Source organism: Penicillium antarcticum, assembly GCF_028974205.1.
Source record: "Penicillium antarcticum strain IBT 31339 chromosome Unknown utg000007l_segment0_segment0, whole genome shotgun sequence".
In the NCBI taxonomy this organism is placed as follows: domain Eukaryota; kingdom Fungi; phylum Ascomycota; class Eurotiomycetes; order Eurotiales; family Aspergillaceae; genus Penicillium; species Penicillium antarcticum.
The window spans coordinates 38,298-56,135 of NW_026695305.1; the positions used below are offsets into that span (position 1 = coordinate 38,298).

The 17,838-nt window shown below is 47.0% G+C and overlaps 5 protein-coding genes across 5 annotated transcripts; 4 read left to right on the forward strand and 1 right to left on the reverse strand.

Moving 5' to 3' along the window:
- Nucleotides 1-1,954: 1,954 nt before the first annotated feature.
- Nucleotides 1,955-2,386, forward strand: N7508_007298 (uncharacterized protein; the record flags this gene model as incomplete). The annotated part of the gene is made up of 1 exon (XM_058465362.1): nt 1,955-2,386. The coding sequence occupies one exon, from the start codon at nt 1,955-1,957 to the stop codon at nt 2,384-2,386; it is 432 nt and encodes a 143-aa protein (XP_058317764.1).
- Nucleotides 2,387-4,575: 2,189 nt separating this feature from the next.
- N7508_007299 (Succinate--hydroxymethylglutarate CoA-transferase) lies at nt 4,576-6,365 on the forward strand (the record flags this gene model as incomplete). Its single annotated transcript, XM_058465363.1, has 2 exons — nt 4,576-5,511; nt 5,580-6,365. 2 exons carry the CDS (start codon nt 4,576-4,578, stop codon nt 6,363-6,365), a joined length of 1,722 nt encoding a protein of 573 aa, XP_058317765.1.
- A 782-nt stretch (nt 6,366-7,147) lies between these two features.
- N7508_007300 (uncharacterized protein) lies at nt 7,148-7,551 on the reverse strand (the record flags this gene model as incomplete). Its single annotated transcript, XM_058465364.1, has 2 exons — nt 7,148-7,383; nt 7,434-7,551. The coding sequence occupies 2 exons, from the start codon at nt 7,549-7,551 to the stop codon at nt 7,148-7,150; spliced, it is 354 nt and encodes a 117-aa protein (XP_058317766.1).
- Nucleotides 7,552-12,378: 4,827 nt separating this feature from the next.
- On the forward strand, nt 12,379-12,774 carry N7508_007301 (uncharacterized protein; the record flags this gene model as incomplete). Its single annotated transcript, XM_058465365.1, has 2 exons — nt 12,379-12,681; nt 12,721-12,774. The coding sequence occupies 2 exons, from the start codon at nt 12,379-12,381 to the stop codon at nt 12,772-12,774; spliced, it is 357 nt and encodes a 118-aa protein (XP_058317767.1).
- Nucleotides 12,775-16,999: 4,225 nt separating this feature from the next.
- N7508_007302 (C2H2-type zinc finger protein) lies at nt 17,000-17,767 on the forward strand (the record flags this gene model as incomplete). Its single annotated transcript, XM_058465366.1, has 1 exon — nt 17,000-17,767. The coding sequence occupies one exon, from the start codon at nt 17,000-17,002 to the stop codon at nt 17,765-17,767; it is 768 nt and encodes a 255-aa protein (XP_058317768.1).
- Nucleotides 17,768-17,838: the final 71 nt, after the last annotated feature.

Below are 17,838 nucleotides of genomic sequence, written 5' to 3' on the forward strand. Positions count from 1 at the left end.
CCACCACAGTCGAGGCAGCGGGCTCTCACGCCCGGGGGGCACCGTTCCCGCTCGTGTTGGCCAGCGCAATGTCCGCATCGAGGCGTTTCCTTGCATGACCACGCGAAGTGCCCGAAACGTTGGCACCGGAAGCATCTCTTTCTTTTCAGTTCGCAGCGTTCCACGCTGCCAATGAATCTCCTACTGACGAGGAAGCCCTTGTCTAGCAAAAGGTCGGCCCCTTCCGCGGTGTCGAACCAGATGCCGAGGGAGGCAAACTTCCCTAGCGCCTTGTCTTTTTTCTTAAGCCAAGCCACCTCCTCGATCCGGAGTCCTGGCTCGTTTAGGTCATTCTCTTTCATGATTTTCTCGATCGCCTGTGCGTTCGCGTTTTCTAGATCAAAGTCCTCTGTCGGGGTCCGGTGTACCACGACGCCAAACCGCGCCTTGACTAGTTTTGTGTTGTTTCCTAGCTCGTGCAGCCATTCCATGTTGTTGCGGGCCGCTTCTGCCGACACTGTGTCCTTAAACCGAATGACATATCCAGTTTTAGTGGTGCCAACCCCGGCTACCTGGGCGTCTTGTGTGGTCGCTGTGTTCGACAACGCCGTTCGGATATAGGTGTTTGCGGTCTCTGTTGGGAGATATCGTCCAAAGGTGTTTTGGTCATTCTTGTCGTTGTCTCTTGGATCCACAAAGGACCGCTGAGTACTGATTCGGACGCAGTTTCGATCCTTGTCTGTGCGTTGGGGGGTTGGTTGGAGAGGCGGGTGGTTTGCTGCCACTGCGGCCCACGATTTTGCCCCGGGTGTGGTTGGGAGTGCGTCAATTTGTGCTCGCAGGGCTCGGACTTCCTTGTGGAGATTCTCATTCTGCGTTTGGAGGACGTTCTGGTCGTGCTTTACTTCAAGCAGTTCGTTTTTGGTGGATTGGATAAGCTCGGTTTGGTAGGCGATTATTTCTTTCAAGCCGTCAATCATCCGCCAGATCTCCCGAGTCGTGACGCGCCCACTGTTGTCTCCGGAGCTCGTGTTGTTGGTGATTGAGCGAGATGCGTTAGAGTGGCCATCGCTAAGCCGAGCCTGTCTTCTGGTCCGGGGCGCGGCTGTCGAATCAGGGTTTTCCAACGCGTCGGTCGTTGCCGTTCCTTGCGTGGTTGTGCCAGGGGGCTCGGGAGCTCCCGCATGTGGGTCCGCCATTCTTTCCGCTCGGTACACAACAACAATTTTTCTTCTGAGTACAGTCTCTCCTCCCCGTTTTTGGATGCAAATAATACAGTACTTCCGGAAATCGGTGTCACCACCTCTGTTCGCAGCGATACAGTACGTCCTGGTAGTGTACAGTACTTCCCCGCAACTTTACAGTAATGTTCGAAATCCCGTAGTGTACAGTATGGATGTATAATATTGGGAGAGTATTTAAACGGTCTATGTTTATTGGTGGCGTGCACTAGCGGGGAACTGCTGGAGTGCTTGGCATTGCCAGTGATTGGTTAGGATGTCCGTGAATCAAGAGAGGTCCTGTGCTAAGCTAGCCTATATTGTAGTTGCCTTTGAGTATCGTTTGGAGGGGCAATGGGATCGTAACCCTAGTGGAGCTACAATATGCAATACAAACAGATGGGGTAACGGGTATTGGCTGAGCTGTAAGACGACGCCTATCGTAATTTACGTCACCCTCAAATCGGGCCAACGCGGCGTCGACTCACGTCCGTCAATTATAAATAAGGCATTTTTCAGGACGTATTAAACGTGTACGTGTTCTGTACCTACTGCTAAGCTCAGTCGTAGTCGGGAACATCTTTCTGCTTTAGGAAACCAATCCCTTCCCCGGCACCGAATCCTGCCTATAACGGGGATCCATCGGCCCAATCAACGAATTCTATCTTCAGTGGATCCCTGAAGTAAGACTATAAGACTGTGGTTGCCTTGGACCTGTTCTATATTTGACCAGTGCGAGTGGAAAATCAATTGAAATGTCGTCGTCAATTAACGGAACCAAAGCGATCGTCATTCCTTCAAAGTATACATCGATCACACCCTCCGAATCTTTCACAGATGACTCTTACGGCGTCGTATTTTGGCACACCCTCTTCTCACAACCTCAGACATCTACCTCGGATCTGTGTGCCGGTATCGCAGTCTGTCCTCCGGAAAGTGGACATCTGTGTGGCCATCGCCACGAGCAAGCCGAAATTTACTATATCATTGAGGGATATGGGGAGATCACTATTGACGGCGTGAAGAGTCACGTTGCAAAGGGTAGCTCCGTGTTTATTCCCCCGAATGCCGACCATGGGGTTGCAAACACAGGTACTGAGGATCTAAGGTGGTTTTATGTCTTTCCAACCAGTGCGTTTGGTGATGTTGTATATCGTTTCACCAAAGACGAAAAGACAAGGCTCTGACTTTCACTGTAATATTTCGTTTATCGAGACATACAATATTAGTTTGTCTGCAACCTTGTAATCAAATTCATTGTCCAGCTTATAGGGCCTAGCCTATACCGTGGGCTTTATGATACACATCATATTCTATTTGAAGCTTTCCCAGAGACGGTAACCACTACTTGATTCATGTATAACTGTCGGTAAAGGGTAACCAATAGCCGCTAGGAGTTTCTCAATTAAGCGGTTATCTAGCCCTCCGCTTGTTGTACTCACCATCAGAACTTAGGTCCGTGCGTTTCCGAGTACCCTTACACCCACGCAAGTTCTTTACCTTTTTTATCCGTCCTACTACTAATACTATGTTCTGGGTTATGAGGATAATGTGTCGGATTGACGGATACTGGTATGTGCTAGTATTGAGGTGTCCCATTGAGGTGCCTTGATTGTTGTTCTATCTGGATCTTGCTGTTGAAGTGTTATCAGATCTCAGGAGTCGTTCCTAGCGTGCTACGACGCTGGTATGCCGAGCGTACCCCGTTTACCATACAGAGACAAAGAGGGAATGGGTACTTGATGAATAACCCTGTCCTTAGTGGTAAAATACCACCCCTCAGTTCGACATAATGATTTAATTATACCTTGCTTTGCCTGAAAGTATGGATGTGAGAAGCTAGCGCCTTTAGCTCTCCACCGCCGTGATGATAACCGAGGAATCTCCATAAGGTAGTTACTATAAATGGTAATTCTCTAGGCAGTCATACTATAGTAACAGACGGCGGGGGGTGGTGGAAAGGTGCATTAACAAATTAATACAATGACTTCAAGGAGCAATTTAGTAGCGACCTGGGGAGTCACCTGTGGACGCACGAAGTAAACGTTTAAACGTTTAAAAAGCAGAAGCGGGGAAGTGATAAAAATATCAGATAATCTAAGATTTTATTGGTTCGCTACATGTACTTGCTCCACTTTGGAGAAGCCCCACTCGGTCCAATCCGACCACTCAGTCTTCCTACGGAGTAGACTGCCTAGTCTTCCCAAACTACTATCCACTTAGACCACTTAATCTCCCATTCTTTTGGCGTAGTATAGTAGACGGCAAAGGGGTAACCGGAAATGGCGTACCCGTGGTGGCACTTCTCTAGTGCGTTGAGCCACGTAAGTTGTATACAGCGGGGAATTGACCAACTCATGGTGGGTTATGCTCCTGCTCCCTAACCATGATCGTAGTTTCGCTTTCCCCTGGAGATGTCTGGGTATTGGATGTTGCACGTGGTTGATGGCATATTGTCCTCGGTGGCTCATCAGATAGTTGCGGCCCTGTACCTCGTTGGTGACTAGTGTCTGTAACACAGCAAAAATATACTCCGAAGTCCCGCTAAACAATCACTAGCTTCCATGTTTGACATGCATTTCGTGAATAGGGCCGGAGAGAAAATTACGGCAGATGATTTGTGTCGTTACCAGTCAATTGTATTGATAGTAACCGCAAGAGGCAATACATGAAGAGGTAAAGGAAAGTAATGAATCCTCCGGATCGATACACACCTTATCCTCAGACCAAAGCCTCCAGAGGCTTGGAAACTCGACAAAGCATGTGTATATAGCGATAATTCGTGATCTTACCACGTACAGGTGGCTTCGTCACCATCAGAATAAGCCGGGAAGGCGTTTCCAATGTCATTTTCTTCCTTGGCTTAAATTCTTTTTTTTTTTTTTTTTAAAAAAATTCTAGTTTACTTTTAGCCATTCCCTGGCCGGGGTAGCCTTCCTTTCAGATCATGAAAGGTCTTCTTAGAGGATATCTAAGGATGATGTCACAGACAGCCTAGAACGCCGTCATGTCAAGAAAGTCCAAAAAAGAAAAATATACTAAGCCCGCTCTAACCCGCCCCCTTTTCAGTAAACTTACCCGGAAAGCTCAATAATACATTCCGGGTTAATACCTTCCAAATGAAAGGTCTGTATTATGTATCACTTTCCCACGGGGCTATTTCCGTATTTGTTTACCTATCTAGGTAATGTGAAACTAAGAACAGCACACATAGCCGTTTTAATTCCAAAGGTCACCGGGTTTTGATTCTTTTCACTGAGTCTTATAAGTCTGTACAAACACCTGTCGATTGTAAGCGCGGTTCCTAAGACAAAGGTGCACTTGTCCTATTCGGGCTCTGTCTTTTTACACGTTCTAACTCGGAAGGGGACTCAAAATGCATCAGACTGTCCCTAGCGCAGAGATATACGGTCCCGGATCTTTCATGGATCGTGAATTTCTAGCGATTCCTGACGATGCTCGCCGCATATTCAAGCTTTTAGCGCAGACTACCCCAGGATTCACCGCGGACCCAGATCTTTCCGACCAAGTGACCTTTGAAGGTGGCGCGGAACCGATAGTACCAGGACCAATTAAGGCTCCGCCCTTTGCTGCTGCTTTGCATGCGATGTGCGGGATTGTCGCCAATGAACTGCTGGATGAAAGAGACGGAAAGTGGCCCGAGCGTCGTGTGGTTATCAACATCGATCATGCTGCTTTTTGGCTAGGTACTATCGGCTTTGTCAAATGGAACGGAATGAGCCTTACCGAGATTGCGAATGAGGGAAAGCTCGGTGACCTTTACAAAACCGATTTCGAAAAGGGAGCATTTGCAACACCGCTTCGAATGCGCGTCACCGGAAATTATCCCACAAAAGACCCTAACATTTGGTATCAGCTCCATGGGTCTCTGAATGCAGACCCGGTCCTCCAGGTAATTGGAATAGATCCCGAAACGCCGTGCCAGACATCAAAAGACGCCTATGAACTTATCAGCAAACACGTCCAGCAGTTCACCGCGGATGAGCTCGAAATGAAAAACATCAAGCTTGGTCTCTGTGGAAATACTTGTTATACCCCAGAAGGGTGGCGGGCTACTCAAATGGGCAAGCAGCTCTCACGACATCCATTGATTAACTACAAGTTCCAGGCCCATGCAATGCCGACACCGCCTACACCCATTCCTAATACTTCTACCGACAAGCGTCCATTGGCGGGTGTCAAAGTGATTGAGCTGGTTCGAGTCATTGCTGGACCCGTTGTCGGGACCACCTTAGCTGCCTTTGGAGCAGATGTAATTCGCGTGAATTGCAGCCGCCTGCCCGATTTCAACGTAAGTGTCCCAAGCTCTGCCTTTCACTGACTTCACGTTTTGGATAGCACTAATCCAAAAAAAACTAGTCTCTTCAACTCACGTTAAATGCAGGGGTTCGGACTATCGATATTGATCTCACAAGAGAAGACGACCTTGCGGTTCTCTCGGGTCTCATCAATGACGCCGACGTCTTTGTTCAAGGTTATCGCCCTGGTGCGATTTCCAGCAAGGGATTAAGCATCTCTAATCTTCTAGAAATGGCGGGTAGAAGAAACAAAGGTATTATTTACGTCGAGGAGAACTGCTACGGACCAGACGGACCATTCTCTAGTCGACCAGGTTGGCAGCAAACTGGAGATGCTGCTTCAGGATGCTCCCATGTGACTGGGCGCTCGATGGGCCACACAGATGGCACAAGTGTTCTCCCTTCGCTTCCTATCCCAGATATGATGACTGGGCTCATCGGAACGCTCGGAGCTATGATGGGTCTTCGTGACCGTGCACGAAAGGGGGGCTCGTACCATGTCTTTGCATCACTTGCTGCCGCCGCAGCGTATCCTTTGAGCCCCGAAGTCGGCTTGTACTCTCCTGAAATGGTACAAAAAGTCGATGAGAAGTTTCAATGGGGCCCAATGGACTCATCCATGTTTGTACTAGAGCTTTTGCAGGTTGTACTGGATGGTTGGAACAAAGTTTGGCCCGACTTGTATTCTCCTGAATCACAGTTTACGACCAAGCTGAGAGGAGAATGGGGCACATTTGACTTACTTAAACCAGTGGTCAAGCTGGCAAATGACAAGGTCTCGCCGGAATGGATAACAGCCCCAGTTCCCCACTGTTACTTCGATGCGAAAACCACATCCTGGCTGTGAGATAAACAAATATGTCACATTGCGAGTCATCAGTCATTTGGCCTTGATAACAATGTAATGGTTTAATTCTATCTTTTGTCTTTGAGAAAAGTTGCAACTAACAATGGACAGTAGTTGTTGTTGAATGACCTTATCTCCCATGTACGGATGCCTGCGAAATTGGTAGAGCTCAAGCATATACAGTCACATAGCAAAAGTTTGGACACCCGTTCCACTACAAATTTTCGCTTTTGAGTAGTTATACACAAGTATAGTCGGCCTTTTATTGGTGGAAGTCTAACAGGCAGAATCTGGGGTGGTCCTGTCCAAACAGTTTAGCAATCTGACATCTAAGGACATGCTTGACTCTGTCCTTTAATTCAGTCTGTTCATTATCTAGACCGAAATGCAGCATAAGATACCGAGGCAACCAGAAATGCGAGGAGTTTTCCAGTTTAGAGATCAGGTGAGAAATCCTTCGTCCACGGTGAGATGTGCGCATATAACGGAAGAAAAATTGTGAGGAAGAAGGAATGCAATGGCCGTGGCGCACTCTCTACCCTCGGTACTGTAAGCCGTTTCGAACCAATGCTGCGACCTGCGCAGTTTTATCCAGGCTTGTCTCTGCCGTTGAAATTCCAATAGCCCCTTGTTGAAATGCGTTGATTTCGAGTCGCTCAGACAATGCGGCAACGCATATAAGGCCCATTATGCCGCGCTTGCTTGCCGTATAAGCAGCTCGCATGAACAGGCCATGATGAGCCAAGATATTCGGAATCATTGACAATTGCTCCACCACCGGCTTAGTTGATAGCTGCAAGCTGTTCCTTCGTGTAGTAGAAGACGGATGAGAGGTTGAGTGCGATTGTCTCGTCCCAAACATTTTCGGGTAGGTTAGGCAGGTCGTAATTTGCACCCGAGATACCAGCGTTGTTGACGGCATAGTGAAATGCCCAGAACTTGTTCACGGTGCCGTACGCCCGTTTTTCCACCATGTGCATTTCTGAGACATCCGCCACGGCGACAAGTAATTCCGCGCCTACATCCTTGATTTTTATTTCGACCGATCGGAGCGGGGCCTTTCTTCACCAACGATGACAACTTTCGCTCCTCCTTCGGCAAGAAGAAGAGCAGTATCAGCACCAGTACCACTGCCGGCATCTGTCACAATGACAACTTTGTTTGCAAATTGAATAACGGCTGCCATTTTGACTGATGTGGAAAGGAAAGCTATTCAATAGATTGATCACAGGTTTCTATGCACCTTTTGGGTTGAAGAATGGGAAGGATGACCGAGGTGATTCGACGGACAAGGATTTCGTATTGTTAGCTAGGTCTTGCCTTGGGTGTAGAATATTGCAGCCTTGTCGATTAGGGGTGGATTTCGAATATCGAATAGTCGAATATTCGAAAATAATTGAATTTCGAATTCGAATAATCTGGATATTCCTGCTTACTGTTGAGTATCACGGTGGTCAAAGCTTGTGTGGCGAGACTAGCGATGTACATTTAAATAGACGGGTTTCCCACTTTTGATAGAAACCCTAATAAGAACATTACAACTACCTATCTCAACAGTATTAGACCTGGCACTCACCCTCAATTTAGACCCGCCAAGACGCCAAGGAGGGTCCAAATTTTGACCCTGGACACTCTTAGGTAATATTCTGAGGCATAAATAGGCCTAAATAGTCAATGTTCTGCTTATAGATGGTGTTTTATACACCCTTATGAAAAAGGGTCCCTTGGCGGGTGGAGGGTCCGGACCTTGGACCCTCCGGCCAGGTCTATGTGGTATATGGCCAGGCGGTGGAGTTGAGTGATGGTCACTAGACTTCAGCAAAGCCCAACCAAGCCCATTTCTATGCACACAACTACATTGGCATTCATAACCCTGCTGATTAATGTCTGTTTTTTATGCATGTTCTAGTTAGTCTGTAAGCCCAGATCTCGGCCCGACGTTTTCCCCGGCCTCATCCGGGGGTTCAACTACTCCCAGAAGCAAGATATCAAGATCCAACGGCAACGACCTGGTAATAAAAGTCATGGAAAATAATGGCTACAGTATAGACCTAACTGCATAGGTATTACCAAGAAAAAGACTAATTTGACCAGGATTCTTTACTATACCCTCACTTAGAGGATTAGAGAGCGTCAGCACATAGAGATATATATATTTCATATGGACATAAGTTGGTGTATCTCCCTGTTCAAGTATGACACTTTCATCAGTGAAACTCCTCATCTGTAGGCTTATAAGATTCAATTTCATGCCGAAAGCTAGCTAATTCCCCACAGAGATATCAGTTTTGTTGTTTAATTCTGCGGCATTTGGCATCAATGACCACGATGGTCCCCTGGTGGTTACCCAGACAAGTTCGCACACAGCCTCGGTCACTCACTCCTACTCTACTGTAGAATGCCTACATCCACAACGGTCGCGAGAGTCAAAGTGAATTGGCAACAACGATGACCAAGAAATTGAGAGATTTAGCTCGAAAATGTACGACTGGCTGCTTCTACATGGAAGCCGTCGCAACCCCGTGAATAAGCCCGTAAGCAACTACGATTTATATTGCGAGTCCATCACCCATGGAGTAACCACACTGTACTCAAATGGGCGATCCCTGCTTTTGGGCGTAGTGCCCGAGCCCATGCGATCAAGCATGCTCTACTGACGAGGGAACACGGTTGCAGTCGGATCGAGGTCTAGCAAGCGCCACGTTGAACAGATCTCGCAAAGACGACTCCGCCAACATGGACGACCAACTTTCGTGAGGAGAGATCATCGCAATTGGTACTTTATTTGGCTTGTAATCGTAGCAGACATGCGTTGAAGCCATTCCTCCAAAGGCAAGCATGGCATGAGCGTCGATAATGGGTAGAGATTTTCAGTATAGGTTGTCGTAGATAGTCAAAGAGGTCGCACAGCAGGCCGGCTCTGGGTGGTTTTGTCAGGGACAGCAATGTCACCTGGTGTGAATCAGTCCGAACAATGATATGCAACATGTCGTCCAGAGCGCGGTGTGTCTAACAAATAGTTGATGACCCAGGACATTCGACGTAGGGGATGAAGAAAATCCGGTCATTCCTAGCAAGAGCTGCTTGCGCGATACGCTAGAAGACGATTTCAGTGAGAAAACAATAAATGTGCTGGGCTTAACTGATTTGCAGCTGCAGTGACCTTCAGGGTAATTGGTCTTTGTACATGTTGCTCGGGCTTGGATAGGAAACAGCGTGGTTAGAAATCAAATAGACCAACCATCTGTCCAACAGGAGACACTCTCTTCTGTTGACAAAGGGACTACTATGAAATTGCCTTCGCGTTCACACATATAGTAACAACAAATAACAAGTGTTAGAACCGGATACTCCGCATCAATAGAGGAAAAGTTTTTTTTCTGCGAGATTTATGTTCTTTTTTTAAATTGTCACAGAAAAAGCCGATGGGGAACATACCGCTCGAGTTGGCTCCGGTATCTATTTTTTTGAGTAAGATTCATCTGTAGGTAGACGAGAACACTGCCTGGATTTATAAGACGTGGTGGCTAAATGACACTCGAGACCAAAGTGAACCTTTTTATGAGCCAACATCTAGCTGAGTCGACTCAACGGATTTGCCTATCTCATGTTGATAATGAGCCAACAGCAAATCATACAGGGGATTGAAATCTCAAGCAGAACATAGAACATAATTGGTCAAAAATTGGGAAAGACTTCAATACACTTCAGGCTAGCCATAGGTGAGGAGATTGCCTGTTGGCTGGCATGCTCTTGACCACCCAACTTGTTTTTGGTGCCCATATGAAATGGGTCTATGTGAGGAGCTGAGGAGCTGGATAATCCGGAACCTAGAATGCCGAATTCGCTGAAATTGAAATGATTGAAATTGGAATCAAGGAAATTGACTTTTTGCATGTCATCCGAGGGACCATCGTCTGAACCGGCAATAGAGACATAATTTGAAGGATGCAAGTCTGCCCATTTGTCGCACACAAAATTATTCGGGTTCCCAATTGGAGAAAGGATTCGGCTGGCTAGATGCACCAACAAAGATATCGAGGATCATCCCAGCATGGTATTCGCAGGCCTGCGAATGAAGGCCGTCGTGGGGCAGTGAAGGGAAAATGTGTTGCTTGTTCGGGGAAATTTGTTGTCGTTGTTGTGACCGATGACATTGCTGGCTTCCTCGGATATGCTGCATGCGATCCATGGAGATGTGGGCAGGTGTTATTGGCGAGCTCATATTCTTCCCTTTGTTGAGGCTTGGAGAAGCCGAGGGCAGCGACAACCAATTATCGACACGATTTTTGATCAGGAGGTGATGTCGACGAGAAGTCGGGCTTGTGGACAAATCGAAATCAACGGTGGGACTCTTGAAAAGACGGCCGGGGTCATCATGTGGAGTGATTGCATGATTACCTACTCATCGTCCCGCTTGTCGTCCTTTGAGGCAATGCGAGCGTTACATTGTGGAGAACGGCTGCTCACAAATGAGGCATCAATCAACGGCCCCTTTTGAGCGTTTGGGGAAAGCGACCTTCGCACATGATCTGGGGTGAGGCTTTTGTAACCTGTTCTCGAGATAAGTCGCACTTCCATATTCCTCGCCGGGTTAGTTTGAAAGGCACGCTGCAGGTCCTCCATCGGATAATGTGCTGCCGTATAAGTAAGCCGGCGCGGCTCGGCGCTAATTTCTCGCCATTACTTCAAAATCAAAGACTGGCATGTAATTCGCTATGGAACAGAGTATATGAGTGTGGTTGATGGATTTATCTTATAATATGAATAAATATGAACAATCATATTCCTTTCGGATCCCTACCTTGGCCATCTGCCAAGAAAGAGTTGCCTTTAGCCCTTTGAAGTTCCTCATGGTAAAAGGAAACTTGCATTATTGCGCTCAAGGTGATGCAATAAGAACATGTGTAAGCTCTTGTGGAAATTATAATTTCAATTCTCGCAATAATAAAGTGGGAAAGAAATTATATCAAGTCTCAAAGAAAGAGCAGGTGCGTCTCTGATAACGGATCAAAATATCTGAGACGATATTTGTCCATCTTGTGATACGCACACTAGAGCGCTCTCAGCACCAAGTCGCATTCTTCGACTTCGTGCATTGATACAGGCTTGGATCTTCGCATTTTCGTGTTGCAGTACATGATAAAATCACTACCAAGACACATGAGCTAAGGTTAACTCTGCTAGGTATAGTTCACGCTTATAGCTTCACGCCTCGGAGCTAAGTTTCCTTGGCAATTTACTTAGGGGGTCAATGAAATTGTGGCTTTGCTTGGGTCCGGCAGATACGAGGTCATGCTGAAGTACATGAATCATGCGAACAAGAGGCGATTATCGAGGCGATTGAGTCATCGCAGGAAACCCGCAGGCGCTGGTATTGGGGTTACCATATAAATCTATTGATTGAACTGTTAGGCCTCTTTTGAGAGGGTCTTTCGTCTATACTAATGTTGATTTACCATGCAAAACCTCAATCACGTTCTGCCGAAAGCTGATTTACAGCGTGTATATACTAGCGTGTTGAAACGTGCGAGGTTTTAGTATAATTATCTGGTAGACGATCTGAAAGTCCAGGCCATAAAATCGTGCCTGAAGTATGGGAGGTCAAGTACCTCTTTTTAGGTTGGCTAGACTATATCCTAAAGAGTAAAGCTAAGCGATTCTCTCGCTAAATTTGATGTCTCAGAGACCAAGCCACCACAACACCGGCACGGCGGTAAACGACAGCGAAAGGCGAACGAGATGGTTTAATCTGAAAACATCTGTTAGAGCAGATTTTGGACTTTCTTCACTAGTTGACTTGTTTCTTGGCAAGGCAGCTTCCGGCGTGGCTGGGTTGGCGACGAAAGTTATTGGTTGGGCATATTATCACTTACAAAGGTAGAAGTATAAAGCGCTCAGAAACCGTTCAATACGATCGGAAAGATCGAATATCTTTACACTCCGCCAGGTTTCTACCCACATGGTCTAATCTACACTTGCGTTGTGAAAGCATCTCCAAGCATATCTCGTCATGGCCGGAAATATCGACACCAGCAATGACATATACAGACTCACTGCACGTCCCTTCATACTCGAACGCGAGGGAGAATATGACCAGGCAATCAAAGTTTATCAAAACGCAGTTGAGATCTTGTGTATGTCCATTGAAAAATTCAGAAAGATGAATGTACGCAGGGTCAATCGCAAGATGTTCGAGCGCCAGGTACAGGTCCATAGCGACCGACTTGCCTACTTGCAGATACTTAAGCGTAAGGGGAGCTTTGACGGTATCGTCCTGCCACCGACAGTCCTCTACGCCATGGAGGGCTTAGCTGTGAAGGATGGTGATAGCAGCCCATGGACCCTTTCACAGGTAAGTCGTTTACTGTTTTACCAATACGATTGTCCCATTGTGGAACTGAGCTGATTACATACTGCCATTCCTCAGATGAGGCAAGCCCTTCATACTTATCGGCCCATGACCGACGGAAATAACAGCACAAGCGCCAAAGAAGTACCGCACCACTTGAAGCCTATCCTGGAGGCCTCAGATTCTACCCAAGTACCGTTTTTTCCACCATCACTAGCCACGACCGCAGAGCCACTGACGTACCGCATTACCCATTGTTGTAGTTCAGAGGAATGGATTGACTTATTCTTCCAGAGGGATACATGAGCCTATATATACGGCAATGAGCCTAGTTGATTGGAAATCAACTTGGGTTGTCCATATTGATACCTCGGACTTAATTCCGACGGTGCGGCTTGGTTCCTGATCTGCACCAGCCTCATGTCACAACAAAATCAACTAAAAGCGAGAGGCCAGGTTAAATGATATAATCCATCCATCCATACTATTCATATAACCCTTGCGGGCGGCCTTTTGAGGTATAGGATATTGTAAGAGACCAGACCGTATTAAAAATATGATCTGTGGTCAGAGTCATGGTAAAGATGTGCTGGGTGCTTTGAAAATAGACTTCCGGGACCCCACTTGCTCGGGCCCTTCCGAAGAAGGTTTTCTTATAATATGAGGCTGGTGCAGGTCACGAACCAAGCCGCCCCAGCGGAAATAATTCTTCCATCGTCTTTACGGAAAATAAAGTTGGTTTTAAATCAACCTGATATTCTCGTTGTATATAGCCTCATTTGTTCCCTGTCATATAATAATATCAATTCTATTTCCCTTTGATCTACGGCAGCGTTTACTGAGGACTATCTCTGTTTCCTCAAATTTTCTATATGGATCCAATGTACCTTTCGCGTGGGAGATCGACCGTGTTCTGGCAAGGCTACTTCGAATCTGTATACCCGTGGTATAGTCGACGGTTATACCTGCGAAGGTCGGATAGAAGCGTCTAGGTTGTAATTGGTCATGAAATGACAAGGTCGCTTTCTAATCCAATACTTGATTGGCGCTGAGGAATCATGCATTTGTATCTGATCGAAGAGGAGTTGGTAAAAAAACTGGGCTTGTAACTAAAGCTGACAGGAAATTTGGCCTGAAGTTTTTGGCTTTTAAAAATACAAACAAGCCGCATGCATGTCTGAGTTCATCCCTCTCATCTCCTCGACACGTGAGTCGCGTTCTCGTCTGGCGGTCCAATGCTTTGCTTTCGTCCTTTGTGCCAACGACTGACGATTTCACTGAGCACATGGAATTAGCATGCACCTCTCTGTTCTTCACGCTCTAAATTCGCTGACCACTTACGCAATGTCCCATTAGATGACACACCATAGTGTTCTCACGTAGGCTTCCGAGCTTTAGAGAAACAAACACCCCAGTTTTAACAAGGAAGCATATAAAGCCAACGGTGTCAGTATACCATATAAGCGTCATTATTGAAATGAGAAGACTGGTGACTGGTGTGCGATCAATAATCAAGGGATTAAGATGTTAGAGCAACCTTAAGATAATTTATTGTCGCCCATATTTCCTCGTTACGACGAGAGACAATATTCCTGAGGGGGACTCGGACTCAACTTCTAAGACATTTCACTCCGGTCCTTTGTCCCAGGGCACACACACGACACAGAAAACACTGTACAAAAGAGGAAGGAAGGAACCTTGCCGGATATATTTTGCGCCACTAGCTGATATTGCCGCTTGAAGTAATCCATACTCATTTTCGCTGCCGAGTTACAGTACCCATTAGTACTTATGATCCAGGCCGGCGATGAATGAGACTACATTAGTGGTCGCCGTCCACTCAGTCAAAGCTAGTTGATCTGTGGTAATGCTATTTGGCACCGACATCTGAAATTCTCCAAGATGATATCTATCAAGGTCAGGCATAGCCAACTTGAAGTTCTCCAGAACTCATATCAGTATGATTAACATCTTGTTCTGACTTTCTCATTCCAGTTCGACATCACTGCAGGCACTTTGCGGCTGTCCATACCGCTGACTCCAATTTTGTCCAATTTCGACTTGTATAGCTGTGATGCTGCCCACAGATTTTCGACAGAGTACTAAACCTTTCAGATCCTTGATGCACACATGGTGTGATATGGAGGATCGGAACTTGAATCACTGCAGCTTGTCGTCATAAGCAATGCCTGATAGGCAGAGTGATGTTGCATAGCTTGAAAACATAACTCCAATCGGCGACAAGCCTTTGCCGGTATGCATTGCTTTCTGTAATATGAGTTGGCAGGTAGTTGCGGGTCATTAGCGACAAAGATTGGCGGGGGGAATTCATGGCATTGACCGCTTCGTGTACATTGCTCCATGCGACACAGAAGTTGTAGGCCCTGGCCCTGGCCCTGTGGCAGCTCCTGAGCCGACACGGACCAGGCATAATATCAGGCATTTCGAATCGAGAAAAGGATTGGTGTCGTTTGAATCAGCCAGGAAGAATTACGCCTCTGCTGCTTCGGACGCGCCAGACTTTTCACGGAAGCAAGGCCCTGGCATCGTCAAACTGGATCATACACTTTGGGAGTCGAACCAATGAAGGACTCGATCAGGGCATAGTGGAGTTGTCTGTATCCCTTATGAAATTGGGCAATTTAAGTGTTGCTAGATTTCGGGTGAACCAACTGCCTAGGAGGCCCTCCCTCGTGAGGCCTGTGGAGGCGTTCCGGCTAAAGTATCACCCGGCTTGGCTGAAGATCTGCTGAGGGAAGTGGGGTGGGGCTGGGTATGTTACTCAGCGTCCGAAAACCAACCGCGACAGTTTAATGGAATCGTGGCTGAATGCCGACAATCATTTGCTGATTCGAAGATGAGAAGATGAATGCCATTGATGGTGGAGCTGGGCGGGAGGATTGACCTGGGTTTTTTATCGGACATAGGGCATAGAACCTCCGACTTGAGGCATTCAATAAATCCATGGTAGTTACTCGGTTCAATTTTTACGCCTCTATAATTCGTACTCCGTGAGAGGGTTGAAACACGTAAGCATATAAAAGGCCGCGTGGCCCAAAGAAAGCGGCGGGTGCGGTGGTAAATTAGGGTAATGATCATAACGAAGCTATGCAATTGGGAACGCCTAACAAGTCTCATCATAATAGTAAGAGGGCACTGCGTCCGACCCTTTTTTTTTTCATATCAAAAAAAAAAAAAAATACTGGAAAACAACAAAATAACCTACAAAACTACAGGCCTCCACTGACCTCCACTCCGGAGTCGAAAGAAAAGGAGTAAAACAGGTCCAGGTGGATTAGGGGTCTCGGTATGTATTGCATCGTGTCTTACCTTTCTGCTTTTGAAGAATTTTTACATTATCTTTTTCTTCTTTTTGATTCTCCACTAAACTAATTAGCGTGCTCACAGGGGTGTACTGAGCCTCGGCAGACCCGGAGCTTAGCTTCTTTTGCTCTTTTCAAGTACAAGTAATTACCAACTACCATGGTTGGCTCGGTTTCTCTCCCTTTCTACTTGGTCTTTATTCATATTTGAGTTCTTATCTCACCATATTTCTCACCTCATTCTTGTCAATTCCCCCTCGCAATCTTATCCATTTCCACCACTTTCACTCCGACCTCTACCACGGACACGCGCAGAGTGCATTCCATTTCTACATATTCTCAGACGGCCTAGCACTTATCTGGACGAATTGTTGCTTTGCGCGGTTAGACAACCGGCGTTGAATCTCAACATTCTGCAACATCCCCAGGCCAGTTTGCAACTTTGTACCCCACGCCCAAGGGAAAAAAGGAATCCCAGGGAAAGAATTAAAAAAAAAAGAAAAAAGAAAAAAAAAATATTTGAGCATCGGTACAAGTCTACTGTGACGGAAGGAGATTTGTCAGACCTCACCTTGTCCTATCTCCAGTATTCAGCAAGCTTTGGGTACTTTTTCGTGAACCTCACCTCAAAAAGTACATACGGAGCCCGGCACAAGCTCGAGTCATCGGGTCTCTATTCACGTCTGCAGGCGAGGGCCGATTTAGGGTCTAATGTTGTCGACGTGTTACACGAGACAGAAGACAAAACATCTTTCCAGAGCCGCTGGTGCGTTTTCGTGTCCTCTGGGGGGCAAGAAATGAGCGAGAGGTTTTTTGTTTTCTTCAACACCTTCCTCCCCTTTATCCCCTTATATCGCTAATCTCTCGAGTTCCTAGGAGCATCCAGAGGCCAGCTGAGCCGGTTGCCAACAGTTTAGACTAACTTGGATTCTGCCTTCTAGTATAGTCTTCTAGCCCCAATGGCCGCACATCGGGGCATTGAGGGGATGTCCAGCTGTAGAATGAACATTGTGTCCATTCTGAATAATGATGATAACCCATCTTTTGCGGTCCGTTCCGCTCCTCGACTTAGTCGGAATCACACATCACCATCATTTTATCCACATCATTCAGAGACACTACCCCCGACCATTAGCGACCCACAGTACACCCGTCCCCAAGCTTCATCCGAATCTCCAGCATCATCGCCACAGGGGACTAGGCATCACTCGGACGCGATGTCGGAAGTCGCCCAGCCCGTTTCGCCCGGGTCATCCGACGGATCAGCTTATGACTATATCACCAGTCAGCCATCACCTTATCACCCGTATGCCCGACAGGATCCGCGACGGGAACCATACCGATTCCCTGCTCGTGGTCCAGCAGCTCCCCGAATACCACCTGAGACACGTTCAAGCACATCCGAAAAGGCTTCTTCTCAGACTGGAGCGACACGCGGCACAGGGCGAAAGAATAAGTACCCGTGTCCCTATGCCGTGAGCCATGGATGCTCTTCCAACTTTACGACTTCGGGCCATGCTGCGCGCCACGGAAAGAGACACACTGGCGAAAAAAGTGCGTTCTGTCCAATTTGTAATAAAGCCTTTACTAGGAAAGACAATATGAAACAGCACATCCGGACTCACCGCACGCACTCGGATGAGATGCGCTCCACTTCGGAGCCAGAGTCTGGTGCCGGATGGGAGATGGCTCATCCCGGCTCGCCATATGCCTCGGCTTCCCACTAGCACAATATCAGTCAACCTATGGAGGCAGGTATACGGCCTGTTTCAGGGGCTGGTCCTCAGTTGCCCTAAGG